At 43.4% G+C, this 23,271-nt stretch overlaps 1 protein-coding gene across 1 annotated transcript in view; it reads right to left on the bottom strand.

Annotated features, from left to right (window-relative positions):
* Nucleotides 1–23,271, bottom strand: part of LOC146207110 (tyrosyl-DNA phosphodiesterase 2-like) — a 49,130-nt gene that overhangs the window by 21,378 nt on the left and 4,481 nt on the right. Inside the window, exon 3 of the mRNA XM_084600471.1 lies at nt 10,563–10,757. Within this exon, the coding sequence (XP_084456597.1) occupies nt 10,563–10,757 (195 nt within the window). The remainder of the gene's footprint in view (nt 1–10,562; nt 10,758–23,271) is intronic.

The following is a 23,271-nucleotide window of genomic DNA, read 5'->3' as shown; positions in this document are numbered from 1 at the left end:
AGAGGAAGACTCTTTCTCGGCTATCTGTCCGCTTAATCGGAACTTCTTCTTTACAATCTGGCCCCCGCAGAAAAGAGGAGCCATCCTGGTGACTCAAGGAGACGAAATGATAGCAGGATCCTAATAAGGCTTTAAGCGGTTGACGTGAACAATCTCACGTCCACGGCGGCGAAGGTCGGTAGAAGTGGCTAGCGGTTCAACTAGGTAATTGACAGGAAAAGTCTGTTGGAGCACTAGATAGGGTCCGTGGTACTTGGCAGTAAACTTGCTGGTCAGACCTGGTGGTGTCGATGGGACCCAGAGCCATACGTGAGAACCGGGAGAGAATTGGTGGACAGAGTGGCTGCTGTCGCTGTGCGCGTTCTTCTGGGCTTGCTCATCCGAAGTAAGCGAGCGAGCCAGCTTGCGACATTCTTCAGCGTGCCTAGCAGCTGCTGAAAGTGATGCATACTCTGAGATATCAGGACGGTAGGGGAGGATGGTGTCAAGTGGAGACGAAGGTTCACGCCCGTACAGCAGAAAAAATGGCGAGAATCCGATAGTTGCTTGAACGGCGGTGTTTTACGCATAGGTTATAAATGGGAGAATCTTGTCCCAATCGGAGTGGTCGGAGGCGATGTACTTGGACATCATGTCACCAAGTGTGCGGTTGAAGCGCTCTGCAAGGCCGTTGGTTTGAGGTTGGTACGTGCTGGCTGTCCAGTGGATGGTCTGACATTCACGTAGGAGCGCTTTGACAACCTCGGATAGGAACGATTTGCCTCGATCACTTAGAAGTTCACGAGGGGCCCCGTGCCGCAGAATGAAATGATGAAGAAGAAAGGACGCACTATTGGGTCCGGTGGCATCCTGAAGTGCTGCTGTCTCCGCATAGTGAGTAAGGTGATCGACAGCCACAATGATCCAATGATTCCCTGCAGGTGTATATAGCAGAGGCCCATACAAATCAATGCCAACACGATCGAATGGTCGGTATGGGCACGGAAGATGCTGTAGTGGAGCCAGCTGATGGAGAAGAGGCAGCTTGCGACGCTGGCAATCGATGCACGAACACACATACTTACTGACGAAGGTATACATACCGCGCCAGTAGAAGCGCTGTCGCAACCGTTCATAAGTCTTAAATACACCCGCATGGCCACACTGCGGATCGTTATGATGAGATGCGCAGATATCACTACGGAGGTGGCGAGGTACGACCAGCAGCCACTCACGGCCATCTGGCATATAACTGCGTCGATAGAGGAGATGGTCACGAAGGGCGAAATGCTGCGCTTGACGACGAAGGGCGCAAGGAGCCGGTGAAAGTGACGAGTTCATTAGAAGATCGATTACTGATGGTAGCCACGGATCCTTGCGCTGTTCTGATGGCATGTCGTCAATGGACAGGGAAGACAAGGCGGAGCTGGAGGCAGAGGACAACGGAGCGTCAGGAGGCACCGGCGAGCGAGATAAAGCGTCTGCGTCGGAGTGCTTGCACCCTGTACGATGGATAACTCGTATATCATACTCTTGCAGTCTAAGCAACCAGCGGGCGAGAGGGCCTGTGGGGTCTTTTAATGAAGACAACCAGCACTAAGCGTGGTGGTCTGTAACAGCATCGAAAGGGCGCCCATACAAGTATGGCCGAAATTTCTGAAGCGCCCAACAATAGCCAAGCATTCCTTTTCTGTCACCGAGTAGTTGGTCTCGGCCTTGGTCAACGTTCGACTTGCGTAAGCGACAACATATTCATCAACACCGGGTTTTCAATGGGCAAGAACAGCTCACTGGTCAATGTACTGTGATAGCGAAGGTCTCACGCTGCAGTTTACCGATTGCTTAATTACTGACATTCCCCCTTCTGTTTATTTTTTTTTCTTAGGGCCAAGTTTCAACCTCCTTCGGGCCACTTGACCGCGTCCCTCTTCCTGCTTTTCAAGGTTCTTGTGCCGACCTCTCTCTTCGCCGCGCACCCCGTAGACCAGATTATTCATTAGCTATGTTTTCTCTCATGAGCGCACTTCTAGCTTTCAGTGCCATTTTTCTAGACCATCTTAGGCATTCGCATCAGCGATGGTGGATAAAGCAAAAAAATGCATTTTGTTTTTTCAACACTGTAGTTGCACGGGCCAAAACAATAGTACACCAAATAGAGCCTGTGAATTAATACTCCTACCAGTAATTGGACTCAGTTCCCTGCTCCACCTAGTTTTCAGCTTTGGACACTGGAGCTTCTGGCATAGTTTAACTTACCAAGGAAAATAAAACAAGCAGACATCGCTAGCTGTAAAATGAAGAGAAAATAAAAAGGGAAGCCGACCCCTATGGAATCATCTGTGCTAAATTCAGATACAACTCAAGAACAGACCGGTAAATTGCTGCTCAAGGCGTCCTTCCCACCATCAACATCGGCTTATTCTGAAGTCTCGACCAGTTTGCATCTGCTGCCATCGCATCGCATGCGGCTGCTATGCACGTGCAATGAGTCACATGAAATTCTTTTTTAACAGATTCGTCATTTCCTTTTTGAATCGTACATGGTTATACGCTAATTTATCAAAACATGTGACTCATTATCTATTATTTCACTGCCTAGGAAGGCTCTCAAATGGGGCAACTTTCTCCATGAGCGGCGCAATTGTGTCAAGCAGCGGCCATCTTTGTTCAGGATGAAACGGAAGACGGGCACCAGAGATTGGTGCTGTGCATGTGGCAGCATATTTTCCTTTGTTCTTGTCATCTTTTTGCAAGGGACGATTTTTTAGTAAGGTTGTGATGTTTGCAGTGTGCAGTGGTGGTTTGGAAATAAGCGAGGAGAGGGTTTTACAAGCAGCGATAAAAGAAAAAATTAGTGAAGGTACGTTTCCAGCGAAAGTGGCTCGGAACCGCACCAAGAACCAGTTCGGAACAATTCCTACGATTGGTTCCAGTTCGGGTTCAGTTTCAAGATGGCGGAAAAAATTCGGGTTCGGTTCGGCTCCGGTTCAGAGTGAAAATTCAGGTTCGGTTATGGTTTTCGGTTCAGTTCCGGTTCGACACCCTACTCCCATGTATAATCTTATAAAACCCCAGCCCTCTGTCACCAGCAGCTGCGGAGCAACTGAACCTGTAACGCAGCCGGAGGTGCTAAGATTTTCTGGCTACGGACAAACTGCCATAGGAAACTGACCCTGGCAACATTTAATGCTAGAACCCTAGCTAGTCAGGCTAGTTTAAAAGTGCTATTAGAGGCAACAGAGGGTATGAAATGGGATATCACGGGCCTTAACGAAGTTAGAAGGCCGAATGAAGCATATACTGTACTGAAGGATGGGGACGTACTGTGTTATCGAGGTTTACTGAAGAGACGAGAACAAGGAGCAGGTTTCCTTGTCAATAAGGATATAGCTGGTAATTGAATTCTGTAGCATTATAGAGGGTGGCAGGCGTCATAATTAGGCTTAATAAGCAGTACAAACTGATGGTTGTAGAAGCATATATGCCTACAGGTAATTATGATGACCAGGCAGTTGAAAGCTTCTACGAAGATGTAGAATTGGCAATGGGGAAGTAAACACACAGTATACTGTTCTGATGGGTGACTTCAATGCCAAGGTAGGCAGAAAGCAGGCTGGAGACCAGGCTGTGGGCAACTATGGCATCAGGTTAAGAAATATCAGAGGGGAGTTACTAGTTGAGTTTGAGTAACAAAATAACTTGTGAATCGTGAATACTTTCTTGAGCAAACGGAACAACTGGAAGTGGACATGGAAAAGCCCTAATGGGGAGATTGAGAATGAAATTGAATTTATACTCTATTCTAACATTGGAACTGTGCACAATGTAGAGGTAAGCAGAAAGGTTTGATGCAGTGACCACAGGATGGTAAGGTCTCGATTTAATCTGGATTTGAAGAGGGAATGGAACAGACTAATGAGGAAGAAGTCCATTAACAAATTAGCGGCAAGGAGAAAAGTAGCAGAATTCAGGCTCTCACTGCAGAATAGATATACAGTGCTAACCGAGGAAGCCGACCTTAGCCTAGAAGCAACAAACAATAATTTCAGAAATATCATTACTGAGTGCGCGGTAGAAGTAGGCAGTAGAATTGTTAGAGAGGATACCCGTAAACGATCTAAAGAGACTAAAGCTTTTATTAGAAATGCCAAAGTATGAAAGCCTCCAACTCAACAGGCCGGATAGAACTGGCAGAGATATCAAAACTTATCAACAAGTGCAAGGTGGCCGACATAAGTAAGTATAACATGGGGAAAATTGAGCATGCTCTAAAGAATAGTCATAGGCTAGCCTAAAAGCAGTAATGAGGAAATTAGACATAGGCAAAAATCAGGTGTATGTACCGAGGGTCAAGGCGCCAATGTCATTACTAACATGGACAATAATCAAGGTAGCCGAAGCGTTCTATGTGGATCTCTACAGTAGCCAAAAAGATGAAAAAGAGCAATCAAACGTTCTGCCAGCAATGATGGATGAGGTTAAGAAAGCCTTAGAAGCTATGAAAAGGGGGAAAACAGCTGGGGAGGATCAGATAACCACAGATTTGTTGAAGGATGAAGGAGATATTGTGCTAGAAAAACTGGCCACCCTGTATACGCAATGCTTGATGGCATCGAAAGTACTAGAATCATGGAGGAATGCTAAAATTATCTTAATTCATAAGAAAGGGAATGCTAAGGACTTGAAAAATTAGACTGATCAGCTTACTATCCGTTACGTACAAGGTATTTACGAAGGTAATCGCTAATAGGATCAGGACAGCCAAAGGATTAAGCAGGATTTCGGAAAGGGTACTCTACCATCGATTACATCCACTCTATCAACCAGGTAATAAAAAAGTGCTCGGAATATAACCAGCCCCTGCACATAGCATCGACTACGAGAAAACATTTGAATTGGTCGAAACCTCAGCAGTCATGCAAACATTGTGAGATCAGGGGTAAGCCATATGTGAAAGTACCGGAAGATATCTACAGTGGCACCACACCAACCATAGTTCTGCACAAAGAAAGTGATAAAATTCCTATTAAGAAAGGTGTTAGGCAAAGAGACACGATCACTCCAGTACTATTCACAGCTTGCTTAGAGAAAGTATTGAGACTTGGAATGGGAGCAGTTAGGGATAAGGGCTGATGAAGAATACCTTAGTAATCTGTGATTCGCTGATGACATTGCCTTGTTAGGTAACTCAGGGGACCAATTGCAACTAGTGATTAATGATCTAGACAGGAAAAGCAGAAAGGTAGGCCTAAAAATTATTACGCAGAAGACCAAGGTAATGTTGAACAATCTGAGCAATCAACAACAGTTTAAAATAGGTAGCGAAGCGCTGGAAGTGGTGAGCAAATATGTCTACTTAGGACAGGTAGTGACCACAGAGGCGGACCACAAAAGGGAAATAACTAGGAAAATAAGAATGGGATGGAATGCATTTGGAAGGCACTCGCAGATTATGACTAGCAGCCTACCGGTATCACTCAAGAGAAAAGTGTATAACAGTTGCATCCTACTGGTACTCGCATATGGAGCTGAAACATGGAGGTTAGCGAAAAGGGTCCTACTTAAGTTGAGGATAATGCAGAGGGCTATGGAAACGAAAAATGGTAGGGGTAACATTAAGAGATAGGAAGCGTGCAGAGTGGGTCTGAGAAATAACTCAAGTTACTGACATTCTTGAAATTAAGAAGAAGAAATGGGCATGGGCAGGACATTTAGTGTGAAGAGAGGACAACCGATGGTCTCTAAAAGTAACCATTTGGATTTCAAGGGAAGGTAAGCGTAGCAAGGAGCGGCAGAAAATTAGGTGGGCGGATAAGGTTGAGAAATTCACAGGGGCCAAGTGGATGCGGCTAGCACAGGACCGGGTTAAATGGAGGAAAATGGGAGAGGCATTCGCCCTGCAGTGGGTATAGTCGGGCTGATTATGATGGCGAATGGGTCATGTGATTGGTGGCCATGATGACCCATTTGTTTCCCGTTGGAGTTGGAAAGAGGCCGAGCAACTCAGTCCTTATTTGTTGAAAGGACTTAGACGTGGTATTGTGTTCAGCAGCCCAGTAGTCTCACGGGGCGTCTTGCATCACTGGCACTCGCAGCACGTTTGGACACAATGAGCAAAGCCGGCAGCTAACTGTGGCCAATAATACTTCTTGTGGATTTGGTGCAATGTGCATGCAAGAACAAGATGCCCTGCCGTCGGCTCAGCGTGGAACATCTGCACAATTTCCTCTCCGAGGTTTTTGGGCAAGTGCCAAATTCTACAAAGGACATCATTGTGTAGGGCAAAGGATGACAACTGATGCCTAAACACAGCATGAAAGAAAGCGGCCTTGCAATTGACAAGATTTTGCAACTCAGGGTCCAAGCGCTGCTGTCGCACGAAACTGCTGGCACTTACCAAACCCAAGAAGACAGTCTACAGTGTGTCAACAAAGGCTCATGACAGCCAGTCTGCATCAGATAGGCCACATTTGTGGACCACTGCGATGTCATATTCTTGAAGATGCAGGCACCATAGAGCAAGGTGGCTAGAGGGATCTTACAAATTTTCGAGACAATACAGAGTGTGGCAGTCACTCACGACCTTAAATGGCGTCCGTACAAGTAGGGACGAAAGTTCGATGCGGTCCAGATGATGACGAAACATTCTTTCTCTTTTATCGAATAGTTGGCTTCAGCTTTTGACAGCGAACAACTAGCATATGTGATATCTTTCTCTTATCCGTAACTTTTCTGAAGAAGGACCGCACCAAAACCCATACTGCTTGTGTCGGTATGAATTGTTGAGAAATGGGAACAAGACAGCTCTAAGTCAGAAGAAAAGTCAGGTCTAGCAAGCTTCAAAAAAGAAACTACCGAGCGCTGCTTGGAGCATCAGTTGTCTTATATAACCTACAATAAAAGGATGTCATTCATACTCTGTAATTATGCTTAACTTTAATGAATGCAGCCTAAAGTATAAGCTGGTGCCGAAAGCAGGGATTAACGGTGGGACCAAACGAAGACAACTGCCTGGACGCAACGGCGGCAAATAATGAAGAAAGTCAGTTTCTACCCTGAAGCCACCGCCTAGTGTTAGTGCACCAACAAAGCGAAGAGAACAGCTCTTTGGTCTCAGTTGACCCAACTCATTTCTGATACTGACTCCTGCATGAACAGCCACATGCGCAATGAAAGAGAACTCAGTTTTATGGTAAATAAAAAGACAAGCGCAAATAACACATAGCAAATAATTAGCGCTCGTCCTGTCTTCTCCTATGTCTGTGTCTGTGTTATTTGCGCTAGTCTTTTTATTTACCATGACACACCAACTAGCCCAGCTTTCTGCTTTAACTCAGTTTTGTTAACAAGGCTTAGCGCTCTGCAGACCCATTTTTGAATGAAGTTAACGCCGCTGGTCGATACTCTAGTTCCAAGAAAAGAAGCTGAGCATGACTATATCGAATCCATCAAGCATGACGACTAGATTATTACATACATAGTGAAGCTCCAAGAGGAAAAAAAAAGAAGTTCAAGGAGTGGGGAATGTGAAAGAAACATCACCACTCAACGATACAGGCAGAGCGACTGCGACCTGCCGGGTGAAGCTTCCAAAGTTCGAGCTCATAAAATCTGACAGAAAAGATGCGTCATGCCAAGAATTTTGGGAGCACTTCAAGCAAATGATACACAATAACGACTGGCTTACGACCTTAGATAAATTCGGATACCTAATATCTGTCGTGACTGGCAAAGCAGTGAAAATGATCCAGGGCCTTCCCTCCACATCGCATAGCTATGAAGATGCATTATTGCTGCTGAAAAAACATTTTGACAAGGAGGACGCCACCGTGCAAGTGCACATGCATATGCTCTTGGCGAAGCACCAAAACATGCTCCCTCCATTGGTTATACGATACCGACGTCTCTCAAATTTATTTGCGGCCTGGAGGCATTTGGCCAGGGCACATTAGAAACACCATACTTCCCCGTCGCACAGCACACGCTGCCAAAATATATTGCTCGAATTCCGACCTGTGGCAAAGGAGGAGGCCTCGGAAACCATAACATGGAACCTGGAATGAAGAGCTATGGGACGACAACGCAGCTCGAGAGTCAGCAGAAACAGCCACAAAAGGTACGCTGTGACTTTCTGAGAATTGAAATGCAAAACTGTGAAAGCATGGTTGGACAGCAAGGTATGGGTATCAACGCCACAGCCATTAAACCCAAACCCAACTGGGAATCACAACAAGAGCACGGGAACAACACTTAAATCTTCAGTAGCTGTACGGCAGCAGTCAGCAAGACCAAACTGTTTCTTTTGCAAGGAGAGTAACCATGAAACTTCCACATGCCACTGATATTTAGAACTGATTGTATGGTTTCGCTTCCGCTGTTCTGTTTGTTTTATGTTTGCAAATAACCCCCTACGATGATGCCCAATGGGCGCTATAGGTATTTATAATGAATAAATAAAATGCCATGCTAGCATTTCATCAGATGAAAAGAAGGGAATGTTACAAGCAGGAAGACATTGCTTTTTCTGCATGAAACCATATCACTGTACTTTTTAAAAAGTGCAGAAGCAGCATTACATGCTCAAATTGGCCATTTGAAAGTCAAGGCAAATGTAAACAATGTGACAATTGTCCCTGTGAGCTTGCAGTCTGCGTTGAAAGAACCTAAAAAATGAGAAAATGCTACAAACAGCAACAATATTGTGTGTCGGCAAGCATGCTCTGGTTTTGTCTCATTTATGGGATTAAACATCTCAAAACAACTCCGGCTATGAGAGCTCAGGAAATTTCGACCACTTGGGGTTCTTTAACATGCACTGACATGGCACACAGGCACCCAGCTTTTTACCTCCATCGAAAAGCAGCCGCATCAGCCAGTATTCAATCCCGCATCCTAGTAAACAGCAGTCAAGCACTCTAACCATTGCATCTCCGTGACGGGGTGCTAACGTGCTCTCTTGTACAGCAGAAGTCAATGTTAATCCATTATTGAGCAAGCATCTGAAAAACTCTGCTGCGGAATTCTTGGAAAAGAAACTCTGAAAGTTGACGTGTTCGGTGGACACCAATTCGAACGAGATTTTAACAGAGTATTAGTGTCGCTAACTGCACAAAACAAGAAAAGCTATCAGATAAAAGTTCTTGAGACAAACGTAATATGTGAGCAAAGAATCCGGATTCCTGAACTCAAGGATAAGAATAACTTCTGCATTTGACTGCTGCCAACATGACCTAATAATGAAAGGGGTGACATAAGCCTCAGAGCATTACAGGGAAATCATAACATGAAGAAGTAAAAAGCTCAACGGGAAACTGCGAGCATTGTAAACACCATTTGGGTGGTGCATTCAAGGGCCCAGTAGAACTCAAGACTTGTTACTCACAATACATTCAGACCACTGCGCTTCGCATATCACCTGCTGGAGAGAAACTATAAACTGCATGGAACGATTCTGGACTCTCGAGTCATTGGAGAAACGGATGATTCAGGGACGCGATAGTAGAGGGCTCCGGAAATTTTGACCCCCTCGATTTCTTTACTGTTCACCACCACCTTGTTTTTCACCTGCATGGAAAAGCAGCCGCCACATCAGAGATTTGATTCGTCATCCTTGCAGACGTCAAGCACCCTAACCACTGCGCCACCGCGGCGGGTTGCAGTCATAGATAATGGCAACTATGTTGAGCACACGCTGCTGGATTCCATCAAAGAGAATGGCAGCTCTCAATACAAGGGAGCTGTTCCATGGAAGGACAGCATAGATCTAAGAAGGAAATTGCTGAAAAACATGTCCCGACTGAGAAACTGTCTTTGAAAAATTCAACTGTTGGAAGCTGTCACCAGACAGTATTGCACTGAAGAGATAGCAGAAAAAGAAGAGCAGAAAAAGTTGGTCTGCCTTATCTGCTGGTTTTCTGAAAAATGAGCTATGCAACGAGATTGTGAGTGGTTTTTGATGAAATCAAAGTCCTTGATGAATGGAAAACTCAAAAGCACATCGATATTGACAGCTGATCTTGCAGCACTGTTACTAACTTTCAGAAGCCACAGAACAGCTTTGGTAGCCAGCAACGAAAAGCTATTTTTACAAATAGAGATCAGAGAGAACAACAAAGATGCACTGCACTTTCTGTGGTAGCACAAAAACCCGGACGCGAATGGATAATAAGGCGAAGTAGAGACTTTGCGAATGAAGCCAGCGCCCTTCGGAACCTAATGTAGCACAACAGGGTCTCTTTCCCAAAGCACAAAGCAGTGGATGTATCATAATCTACAGTAGAGGGAAGGCAGGAAGATGGAAATCTTCGGAACACCAAACAAAATGAAAAAGAGTTGAGGGGGAGCCCCAGCCTCTTTGCCAAAGTTTTGAAAAGAGGTCACATCTTCACCTCAGGTGATACAAGAATTGTTAGAGTTCACTCATGAACTACTTCTAAATCACAGTCAAACAATGGCACAAGAGTGCTTACGAATGGCTAGCACTTGTCACATTGAACCACCTTTTTACAATTTATCATTCAAGCATGAGCAATGTGCTCAAAAAGCATGCACATAGTGTGGCCATGTTTAAAGGCGTCCCTTGCCTTTCAATGGTTAAGCAGACAGCTTTTGCACGAAGCACCAGGTTCTTTTCGTCAATGCCATCTGTATTCCACGTGATGAGCTTTAATGCGTTGGGGTGTGCTCCTTGTGCAGCAGACCTTGGTGCATTGCTGGAGCTGGTGGCTGCCTCAGCAAATATGGCCGTTGCAGCAGCCGCTAGGCTTGGACGGCTCCCACTGAAAAGTGTTAGACAGGGTGTCACAAGGCTGGACATGATGATGACTTTAGGGTCGTGACTCGGGTAGCGATGGGAACTTCCAAGCATGCAAAACTGCATTTCAAATGCTGCACACCATGTTTTTCTACCAAGAGAACTTCACAGTGACGTACACAGCATATTTTTATCTTGTTTAAGCAAGTCTCAATGCTCGAAAGTGAGTGCATCTTGCTTGCCAAGCTGCATAGAGCCAGTATTTTATTCAGTTTTATTTACATATGGGGTTTTATGGCGCATAAGCAACTATGGCTATCATGTGCCAAACACAAGGTCTAGATGTCTATAGTTGACAAAAAAAAAAAAAAAAGACTGCTTTCTAGATAAACATTAAAACATGTGAAATGTTAACAAGTACTTGATTCCCTGAAGGATGAAATTGGATGTGGCCACTGTAAAACTAAGTAAAATGTCTATTCTCAGTTCTTTAAGTTTTGTACACATGATTAAAATATGATTTACTGTGGGCTTATCACACAATTCACATACAGGTTTGTCTTTCTTTTTTTTTTGTTAGTAAGAAACAGTGTGCAATTTGCATGTGTCCTCCGCGTAGACGACATGAAATTAGTACTTCGATGAAGCATTCCTGATGCTGACATGATTTTTATTCCAATATGAGCTTTATGGAATGCAGCTTGTTGTTTGTTACATTTTCCTAGGCAGCCTGGCACTTAGCTCTTAGTTTGCTGCGCATTAATTTCATACGATACGATTCCTGTGTGACATGTTCAATGTTTTATTTCCATGATTCTGGCTTATGCAGTGCATGCATCTGCTCTCTCATTATCCCTAATCCCAACGTGGCTGGGGACCCAGCAGAATATTATACCATATTTTTGGGCCTTTTTTTATTCCTTTTTATCACAACATTCAATAATTTGATGACTATGCACATGTATCTGACAAGACAACAAACAGACAAAATATGTACACAGGCTGAAAATAACACAAATGGCCTGAGAAACAATTTGGAACAGACTAGCAATAAACAGAATGCTTGCTTCTGCCCTTCGTAACTGAACATTCAGCTTGACTGAAAGGTTTAGACTACTTTTCAACTTGATAGATTCAAAGCTGGAGTCCACAACTTTGATGCGCTCATGAACCGCCTCTAGTCTGGAGCTCACATCAAAGAGCAGCACATTTCTGCTCTTTATCTTGTGCATATCCTTTTTGATCGTATGCCTCTGCTGATAAATGTCCGAGCACTGGTTAGTAGTGCCTTCAGCCAGGTCAAGAGACACTAAAGGGCAGCTTTCTCCTTCAGGTTCTTTACTTCACTGCCTTCTGCCAGTGGTGCATCATGCTTTGTTTGAGCGACGCTGGAGCTTCCTTTGTTTCAATACATCGGCAATATGCCTTGTATGGCTTTTCAACACTCTTAGAACATTTCTAGTGATTGGCACTTTTGTGGCATCACCTCTATAATGCTTCAAGTATGCATTTGCCTGACATGTGCTTGACACACTTGTTATAAACAAAGAGACTCGGTGATCTGCTTGTTTTCACAACAGAATCATTAGAACTTGCACAGTACATTGTAACCGTACAAGGTTTTTAACAGATCGTGGTAGTTTGCAGTGTCCACTTCCCTCGCTTCTCTCTCACTTCTCTCACCACAGGCAATTCAAAAGCGCATAAAGGTGCTATGTCAAGTGGACAGATCACTTTTTCTTTGCAATTAATTCCATCCAACTACTTAGGGATCATCTTAAATTTACTTGCAAACAAACATTATGCTCCATTATTTTCTAGAGTATAAATGTTTATTATCAGGCCCAGTGCAAGACGCGTTATACCTCTGCCGGAGTGCTACAATTGTTTCGAGTATGTCGGCTCCTATAGACCTTTGCAACGAGGGCCCTAAGGGCGTCTCCATAATGCTTGCTGGGCTGTTGTGTGCGCCTGACGTCAGCATGGTGGAGGCGGCAGTGGAACCGGTTTGCAACAGTACAGAGAGGAGGTGTTTCGACAAACCCGATGCAATACACACAACTCCACGACATGCAACCGCCTTAGTGTACTTCTCAAAGTTGCCTAAATGAATTATATAAGATCACATTTTTGTAGGCAATACAATTACCCACTATGTTGCAAAAGCGCTTGTTCTGCAAAATTTGATGTCAATACACTTTTAGGCAGCTGGTTTGGAGCAGTTTTAGAGCAATATTGTGCTTTGGAGCAGGATGGAGCAGGAAAAGCAGTTTGGAGCAGAATGGAGCAGCGCTTCCATCCTTGAGTACATGCAAACATCTGCTTTAACAGATGGCCCCTGCGGGGTGGTGAGCCATATCCTATGAATCTACAGTATAACTTGGAGAAAATGATATATATGTAACAGGCATGCCCCATTAGACCCCTTTCAGTACACACCTGGGATGCTGCTTTCTTTAAATTACTTATATGCAGTAAAAAATTGAGTTTTTTGTCCAAAATTGTACCTAAAACTTTTGCTCTTATTTGACTGGCAGTGTTGTGTTGGATTTTATGGTGCATAAGCAACTAAGGCTATCATGCGCCAAACACAAGACATATTATGTTTATGTTATGAATAAAAACTACCGACATCAGAGACATTACAACTTGTTCAGGAGCACTGCATCCTCTAAGAAGTTAAAAACACAGGAGGTATCGACAAGTGCATCCGAGGAGCAAGGCAGGATGGAATGGGATTTGCTTTCTGCAGAAGGGTGTAAAATATTTTTTCTTCAGTTTCTCGAATTTCATACAGGATAATATGTGGTTAATAGTGACCTCATCTCTACACCCTTCACATATCTGCTTATCTTGTTTCCTATGAATGAAGTTGTGCATCAAATGGGTATGTCCGATACGGAAAAGACAAAATTACTTTAAATAAGTGGTTCTGATGATTACCCGATTTCCGTTCCTCGAGTTTTGGCTTGACGGTGTGCAGTTTGTTATTTGCTTCATTATTCCATGAAGCGTGCCATTTTCTTTTCAGTTCTGTTTGTACAAATTTTATGGCATCCCGATGTGATGTATTTACTTTCTGAATTTCTGCATTGCAGGCAGCACTTGCATCGGCTCTCTTATTGCCGCTGATCCCTATGTGTCCAGCAGAACTTTATTTCTTGCCCTCGTGTTTCAGCTGCTATGTATTATGTCTCCTACTAAGGGCTCTACTGCATTACTGGAATGTATAACTGTGACAGCACTGAGGGAATCAGTGAAGATTATGCTCTTTTCTAAGTTTTTCTTGAACATATGTTTTACTGCTAAGAAAATGGCATAACATTCAGCAGTGAAAACAGATGCACGTTTATGCAGTCTTACTGTTTTTTTCCCATTTGCCTTGCACTATAGCGTTTCCCACATCTTAGAACCCTCTTAGAACCATCGGTATAAAAAGATCTGTAATTTTTGTATTTTTCCTCCAGAGCCAAGTCTTCTTGTAGTATGTGTGGAGTTAGCTTTTCTTGAAAGTGTGTTAGTGTGAAATCACACAGAGGGAGGAGACTGTACCAAAGGGGTAATAGATCTTGCCTCGCGGCAATGTTTGCAAGGTTCTCCCGTATTCCTAGTTCTAGGCATTTCAAAACAGAAAGATACAAGATCTGATTGGCTGTTTTGGAACAATATTCTAGAGGTGCACTTTGTGACTATGGGTTAGCATATATGATTTGGTGGGGATTGCATTTTTAAGACATACGAGCATGTAAGCAACCATCTTCTGTATTCGAGAGAAGGCTCATTTGTATGAACATAAAGGCTGTGTATGGGAGAGGTTCGGCTATGCACTCATTTCAAATAAGATCTCTAATTGTTTCCCATACACATAGTCTAAACAAGACCGCACAACAGAGCGGTAAATAGTTTTTTCTTGAAAGTACTTTGAGTTTGTTCAGTGATTTTGAAGCTTTCTCTCTAAGGGCATTGATATGAGGTAGGCATGTGAGTTTTCTGACAAAAGTTATCTCTAGAAACTTTTCATTTTTAACTGGTAGTTCATTCTCATTTAAATACAGAGTGGGATTGATGTGCATGCCTCATTTGAGCGAAAACATAACCGCCACTGTTTTCTGCGGAGAAAACTGAAACCCATTTTTGTTTGCCCATGTCACCAATTTATTTATTGCTAATTGTACTTGTTATTCACAGGCTGATACATTTGAGGAGGTGCTGGCTATCTGCAGATTATCGACATAGACTGAATACATAACAGATTTAGGTATTACTCGATTAATTAAATTCATTTTTACAATAAAAAGTATGAGGCTTAAAATACAGCCTTGAGGAACACCGTTTTCCTGGGCAAAGGTTTTTAACAGGACTGAGCCAAAACGAACTTGAAATGTACGGTTGGACAGAAAATCACTCAAAACTTTCAGCATCCTGCCACTTATGCCTAAGTCACTTAGATACTGCAGAATTCCTTATCTCCAAGTGGCATCGAATGCCTTCTCCAAGTCTAAGAAGACAGCAAGGCAGAGCTGTTTGTGTATGAATGCATCTCTGATTGTATTTTCATGTCGAACTAAGTGATCTGTAGTTGAGCGTATTCTTTTAAAACTGCATTGATGAATATCGAGCACTTGGCGAGATTCTAAAACAAAGGTTATCCTGATGTTTAAAATGGTTTCAAAAGATTTTGCCACACAGTTATTGAGAGCTATGGGCCTTTACCTACCGGTGTAGGTTGGTGGTTTTCTAGGTTTCAGGAAAGGTACAATAAGAGCCTCTTTCCAGGCTTTTGGCATTTTTCCATGTACACATACCTCGTTAAAAAATTTAAAAAGTGCTTGCACTGAGGAGTCAGATAGATGTACAAGCATTTCGAAATGTATTTAGTCCTTGCCGGGCGCAGTTTGTTTACCAGCAGCTAGGACTTGCTCTAAGTCTTGTAATTTGATTTAACTATTGTATGACTCATTTTTACCACTGTCTGTTGGAAGCCTTTGTTCTCAGCTATGCTTTTGTACCTTAAGAAAGGTTCTGGGTAGTTTGAAGAACTGGAAATTTTGGAGAAATGTTCGCCTAGTATATACGCCTGTTCCTCTGTATCTGTTGGTACTCCTAGGGCTGTTAAAACCGGAAAAGCAAAGGGAGAGTAAGTACCCTTTAGTTTGTGTACCTGCTCCTACATTTTTTTGGAAGTGACTGAGCTATTTATAAAAGATATGTAATTCTTCCAGAATGTTTTTTCCGCGTTATGACGAATATACCGGGCCCTGGCTCTTGCCTTCTTTAAAAGTATTAGATTCTCATATGACGGGTACCTTCAAAATATGCCCCAAGTTTGTTTGTTTTGTTTCCTTGATTTCACACAACTACCATACCTTATGAAGGCATTTTACAATTCCTGTGGATTGTGGAATGGCCAGATGTGCGGCACTTATGATACAAGTTGTGAACAGATTGTTGAGTTCGTCAATATTATGAGTTTCTCAAAAGACTTCATCTAAATTCGCTTCCATTTTAAAAAGATCCCAGTCTGCCATATGAAGCTTCCAGCGTCGTGGTTTTCTGGGGGTGACATTTGGTGCAGATGACAAAGTGATTAGAGTGGGTAAGTGGTCGCTCCTGTAAGGGTTGTCCAAAACGTCCCATTTAAAATCACTAAAAACGCCGGGTGAGCTAAAAGACAAGTCTATGCAACTCATTTTCCCGAGCTTGGGGAACAGTAAATAGGTTTACCAGTGTTTAGCAAGCGAACATTATTGCATAAAAAAGAATTCTCTATAATCTGGCCCCGCAGGTCAGTTTTTTCCCTCCCTCAAAATGAAGAGTGGCCGTTAAAATCTCCTACTAGCAAAAAAGGTTCCAGCAGTTGATTTAAAAGGTCTTTCAATTCATATTAAGGTATATTAATAAGGTATAAGTTATATTAAGGTATGGCTGGAGATACACACAGCATAAAGTAATTGTTTTGTAAGTTATGAGAGTGGCGGCAATTGCTTCAAGCCTACTTGTTAGCTTGAGTTCCCGAGCTGCAACACTACTTTCAACTATGATGGCAACGCCGCCAGAAAGCCTGTTTGCCTGCTCTCTGTTGCAGTGGAAGACGTTTAAAGATATTCGCAAGCGACAGGTGAGTGTGCACGTAATGTCTTTTATATCCTTTACATTATTTATTATCCCCCTGCAATTTCAATTTACTGTGAAAGCCACCGTATCGTAGGTGTGTAAAGAGAACGAACTAGGTTGCTTTTGGCCCTCGTGTCTTTTTTAGGTTTTTCCAAGGAGTCCCACTGCCTCCGAGATGTTCAGAACTATCTTGGGTGTCCATCGCATCTTCTGATGCATTTAGTTCGGTTTCCTCGTGTGTGGGGAGGTCTTGCGGCCGGCTGACTTGAAAGACCGCATGCTTGATGTGAGGTGGAGTAGCACTAGCCACCTGGGGCCCCTGCACCAGGCCACAACAGAGTATGTAGGATTATGTACCAATGCTTCGTGCTTCTTTCTAGGCAATGTTCTCTGTGACTTTCAGTGTCACGAATTCTTTTTCCTTTTTTCATGTTGCACAGGTTCGTGAATAGGCGGCATGGTTAACTTCACAGTTTATGCACAGATAAGCTTAATTTGGCAGTTATCGGCAGCATGTTCATGCGAAGCACGTTTGGCACAGGTTAGTCGGCAGCTCTGAGAACTGTGGCCATACTTCTGACAGTTGTAGCAATGACATGGGTTTGGAAATGCATTGGCTGACATTTAGCTTCATGTATCCTACTTTGACAGTGTCTGGAAGTTTTCTCACCATATTTTTATTCTGTACACATTTGTTACACTCTGTTCCTGCATTCCTTCGAGTAGTTCTGTCAGGTGCACGAGGTCATAATCTGAGATCACTCCACGAACAGTAATCAGAGAGCGGTGGGGACTGATGGTTAAGGTGATTTCTCTAAAGGAAGTTAGTCGAAACAGTTTTTCAAATTTGTGCTTATAGAGTACTTCCAGCAGCAGATCACCGTTTGGCAACTTTTTGACTTTGTATTCGGGTCCTATAAGGGTTTTAGAGACTATAAATAGTGCTACAATCCGAGCAGTCTTTTCTTGGTCTTCACTGTGAATCACATGGTAGCGTGTTGGTTTGAAAGAATTGAGATGTCAAATCGGTGCGACCTTGTTTCGGAGCCCTATCATTCATTAGCACAGAAGTAGCCACAAAAAAGCCTTGTTTTTCGGCCGTGGTGGCAGCCACCCACTACGGAGCCCTATGAGAAGACGCGACAGGAACTTAGAAGCAAGTTCTACCCACGCAAGCTGTGCATCCCGACTATAACCAAATATGGCATAATGCAGGGTGGTTGGTTAGCCAAGCAAGGTTAACCCCTGTCGCCTTGAAGAAGATAAACAAAAACAAGAAATAAGGAGGAGACAGGACTGTTGTGAGGATGAAGATAGGAAAGTGAAAGATGAAGGGGAGGACAAAAAAAAAGTGACCGTCGATTTCCCCTGGGTGGGTCAGTGCCATCTATGGAAAGTGTGGGCCAAAGTGGTGCGCTGCCTCTGCTGAGGGGCCTTAAAAGTCCAAAGAGTCAGCGTCGGCTCAACCACCAGGATCCCATTTTCCCCAGACACGGCGATGGCACGCACGGCTGTGCTCGGGGTCCGTGGTGTCGAACAGAACACGCAAACATCTGCTTTAACAAGTGTACCCTGCGGGGTATTTGACTGGTACTACTGGAGTTTGGTTAAGATAGTAGAATCGACCTCTAATCCTCATCTCAAAGAGAAAAGAAATGGTACTGTTTTTTGAGGAGAAAACCTAAATCTATTTTTACCTGTCCATGTAGTGAGTATATTTAAGGTCATTTGTACCTGCCTTTTAGAGGTAGATGTGCTGTGTTGGGTTTTGTGCAAGGTAGATATGCTAGAAGAATTGCATGCCATTTGCAGGTCATTTACATAAACTGAGTACATCCTAAAGAATTGCATGCTATTTGCAGGTCATTTACATAAACTGAGTAGATTATAAAGCTACGGCACTCATTTTAACTATGAAGAGAGTCGTGCTGAGGATGCACTCCTGGGGTACACTGTTCTCTTGATTATAAGTGTCAGCGAAAGTTGCACCTAGGCGGACTCTAAAGGTGACAGGAAGTTGCTCAAGCAGTTCAGCATCTTGACCTCACGGATATGTAGTTCTGCTCAGTCACGGAGGATACCAAACCTCCACGTGATACCGTAGGCCTTCTCCAGGTGGAAGAGGACCTCGATGCCGTGTTGCCTGTGAAAGAACGCTCCTCGGATTGTGTTCTCAAGTCGGACAAGGTGATCGGTTTGGAACATGTCTTTTTAAAACCACATTAGTGTATGTCTAAATGTCACCGGGACTGAGGTATGAAGGTGATGTTTACAATGTTTTCAGATGATTTTGCTATACAGCTCGCGAGTGCTATTGGCCATAACTGAGGGCACTAGTTGGCAGTGGGCCAGGTTTAAGGAAGGGTACCAGAAGTGCTTCTTTCCACGCTTCAAGTATCTCTCCAGTCACCCGTATTTTATTGAAAAATTTCAGCAGAGCCGCTATGCCAATCTATGAGAGGTGGGCAAGCATGGAGTACAGTGTCTGGACCCGGTGATGTCATTTTACCATATGACAATATAGTATCTAATTCTTGCGGTGTAATAAGCTGATTGTAGATTTCATGGCATGCCTGCACCAAAGAGATTTCTACTATTGCTTTGTGCTTTTGGAATGTGTGTTGAAGTTGGATGAGCTTGAAACTGTGGAAAAATGCTCACCCAATATGTTAGCCTGCTCTTCTATGTTGTTTGAGTGACAGGCGTTAGCATTAGAAATGTGATAGGAGTGTAATACCCCTTAATTTGCATGCCTTTTCTCACATTTTCTTTGATGACATCGAGCTGTTCATCCAGGACACATACTGTTGCCATGAGGTTTTCTCTACATTGCGTCTAATCTATAGTGCTTTGGCTCTAGCTCTTTTCAAAGTGAGCAAGTTTTCTGTCTTGGGGCATCTGCGGAGGATGCCCCAAGCTTTGTTTTGCTCTCTTTAGCAGATTCGCATTCCTTTGACCACTAAACCTTATGTTTTTCATGCGAGTTAAGACGTTTGTGGGACGGCTATTATTGCTGCAGATATTCCGATGTAACAAATTTTTCATTTAAGGCATTCGGAATACTCATTTTCCACCATGGCCTTTGTTCTAAAAAGTGGTAAATCAACGAGGTGAATTTTCCATTGCCTTGTGGGGACAATGGATGTAGATGATGTTATCTTTAAAACTGTAGTTAAGTGGCCACTTCCATGGAGGTTCGGCTTAAACATCCCAAATAAAATAATTAAAAACAGTCGGAGATTCAAAGGCTAAATCATGGCCCCTCATTTTTCCAGAGCTGGGGCACCAATACATAGTTTTTCCGGTGCTCACAAGGCATTTGTTATTTGTAAGAATAAAATCCTGAAATGATCAGCCCCCTGGAATCAGTATGTTCACTTCCCCAAAAGGAGGAGTGCAAGGAAACTGTTTAGGAATTTCTTTTAAGTTGTGCATAGTAATTGTGTAGTGTGGCGGCGTGTACACAGAGCATATATGTTATTGTTTTATGGCTAATGATATTCACAGCTACTGCTACAAGGTTCATTTGTAGCAGTATTTCTCTGGCAGAGACGCTGCTTTGTATTATTATTATTATGATGCCTCCAGACAGTCTGCTGGCCTGTACTTGATCTTTTCAGAAAGTGAAGATATTTGTGTGGTCTGGCCCAAGGTTAGTTTCTTGGAGGCACAGCGCAGTGTGTGTCATCGTTTTGAGCATATCTGTAATGTCTGGGTAATTTCTGTGTAAACCTCTACAGTTCCCCTGTATTAAATATGCCATTGTGATAAGCTGGGGGTTTATTTATTTATTATTATTATTATTATTATTATTATTACTGAGGAAAGTTACCCATTCTTAAGAACGATAACTCTTGACTTCCCTTTTTTATGCCAGGAGTTTAATACATTGCCACTCTCATGGTGCTGGATGTCCGTGGTGTCGCAGCAGGTGTGTGAATTGTGGATGTTGGAAGGCTCCGGCTGACATTCATATCCTCCACGGTGGACATGAAGGATGAGTCTCTGCCGCGCATGCCTTCGCATACATCTTTTTCACTAGCACTGCTGTAATAGGCTCTGGTCCAGCGGCAGTCTCTTGGAACAGCCTTCTTACTGAAATGGGGCGAAACGTCATGTTCAGCAGTGTCGTTCTGGTTGTCTGTCGCCGAGGAAACCGCCACTGAAGAGCGGCACCTGAGAAGCTCCGGCGTTGATTGTGAGACCTACTTGTGAAGTTTTCAGGCCAGGCTTCTGTGAAGGATGCGAGGATGTCGACACAAGGTCCACCAGATGCCGACTGAGCTGAAAGTGGCAGCAGTCCCCATGACACTGCTTTGGAGTGTATACCTTTCTGTTGTGTTCTTTTTGCCTCAAGGTAAGACAGGTCTTCTGTAGCCTTTATCATTCCTTTTTCTGTTTTCCAGATTGGCACGACCTGGAGTATGTGCCATGAGTACACATGTGACACAAGTGGGTTTCCCCTGGCAAGCCAACAAGCTGTGTTAAAGTGCTGGCATTTGAAACACCATAGTGGATTTGGCAAGTATGGACGGACCTTGCACCGAAGATATGCAGCTTGAATGGATTCCGGCAGAGATGTGCTATTAAAGTTAGGACAATGTGTTTTGTCTTGACTTCTGTATTGTTTCTTGTGATGGTGATCTGACGGGCTGCAATTACTCCTTGTTCGGCTAGTTCTTCGATTTCTCCTTATGTACTTTGTACCAGCTTGTGTTCAGAAATGACGCCCTTTGTGTGGTTGAGGGCGCAGTGACAAGTCACCTGCATACTCAACTCACCAATATTTTCCAAAGACTGTCACTTTGATCTCTATTGTCTCTTCTGACAAAGAGGTCTCTGTTTCTCTGCTTTCTGGCTTTGTAGTTCTTGCCAACGCAGTTTTTAATAGCTTCTACAATGACAAAAGCCGACAAGTTGGCAAATGGTTTGTCAGTTGATATCATTACTGAGTGCACAGTAGGATTGTCAGAGAGGATACCGGTAAACTGCCTAAGACGAAAGATTTGATTAGTACTTTTCTGTCTACGCCTATTCCCATCGATAGCCCGCTATCGATGATTTCACTATTTGAATTTTCCCGCTTTCGAAGCACTTCTTGACAAGTGAAGTCATCCAGTGAGAAATAGAGGAACCTTTCTTTCAGTTTTGTTTTTGCTTTTATTTATCCGCTCTGCCACGCCTGTTTAGGTGGTCTCCGGAGTCAGCTGATCGGCGCTCCTTGTTTACATCATGGCTCCTGCTGCGCGGAAATGGCGAGTTTCTGCGGAAGTTGACGCATTGGAGAGCTAGTTTTTGAATGCAAACAGCAGCAGTGATCACTCGGAAGACAAATTCAGCTCTTCAGACTTTAGCGCTCACAGCGAAACTAAGTCAAACCAACCCGGAGCATCGACAACCACGCCCTGATAAGTTTAGCTTTCGCCTACAAAAAATTCCGCTTTTGCTGCTCAGAAGAGATCACTGTTCTGAGGGTCACAACGTCTTTTGGCCAGTATTACTTGCCACTGGCAACACAGGGAGTAGTGTTTTCCGCTAGAAGAGAGCCAGGGGTCGACCTTGGCGTAGTCGAACACTACTACTGTTTTCTTTCCTAACTCAGCGAATACTGTACACAGAAAGCTAGAATTTGGTGCAATGTTGCATTGGTCCCTATTGTAAAAAACGTATATTTTAGAAATTTTTTGTTTTATTTGTGTCAAGAAACTTTGATGCTTTTGCGCGTTTGTTTTTAGCCACAATATTTTTTGCTGATAGTTTTTCTTTTTTTTCATCACTTAATAAATATGTTGATTGTCACTAATACCATTGAAAAGGAATTCCTCCTCAACAGTTTGATACTAGACATTCCTGTACCAAGCAAGCTTGTTTAAAGAAAAAAAATATTAATGACACCACCCAAAAACCACACCTTTTCCAGCGGACATGAAAGCGTTAAGAAACGCCGAAGTATGAAAGCCTCCAACCCAACAGACCGGACAAAACTGGCAGAGATATCAAAGCTAACCAAAAGGTGTAAGGTGGCTGACATAAGGAAGTATACCATGGGGAAAATAGAGCATGCTCTAAAGAATAGTCGTAGCCTGAAAGCGGTAAAGAAGAAATTAGGCAAAGACAAAAATTTGATGTACGCACTGAGGGATAAGGCGGGCAATGTCGTTACTAACATGGACAAGATAGTCAAGGTAGCCGAGGAGTTCTATACGGACCTGAACGGTAGCCATAGTAGTAGTCAGGACAAGAATGAAATTGGCTGTAATGAACAGCAATCAGACGTTCTGCCAGTAACGAAGGATGAGGTTAAGAAAGCCTTAGAAGCTATGAAAAGGAAGAAAGCAGCTGGGGAGGATCAGGTAACTACAGATTTGTTGAAGGACAGACGGAATATCATGCTAGAAAAACTGGCCATCCTGTATATGCAATGT

The sequence above is a fragment of the Amblyomma maculatum genome, chromosome 1 (assembly GCF_055883805.1).
Source record: "Amblyomma maculatum isolate TAMU_Amacu chromosome 1, ASM5588380v1, whole genome shotgun sequence".
NCBI lineage: Eukaryota > Metazoa > Arthropoda > Arachnida > Ixodida > Ixodidae > Amblyomma > Amblyomma maculatum.
The sequence above is the reverse complement of the archived record's forward strand: the minus strand, read 5'-3'. Positions and strand labels throughout refer to the sequence as shown.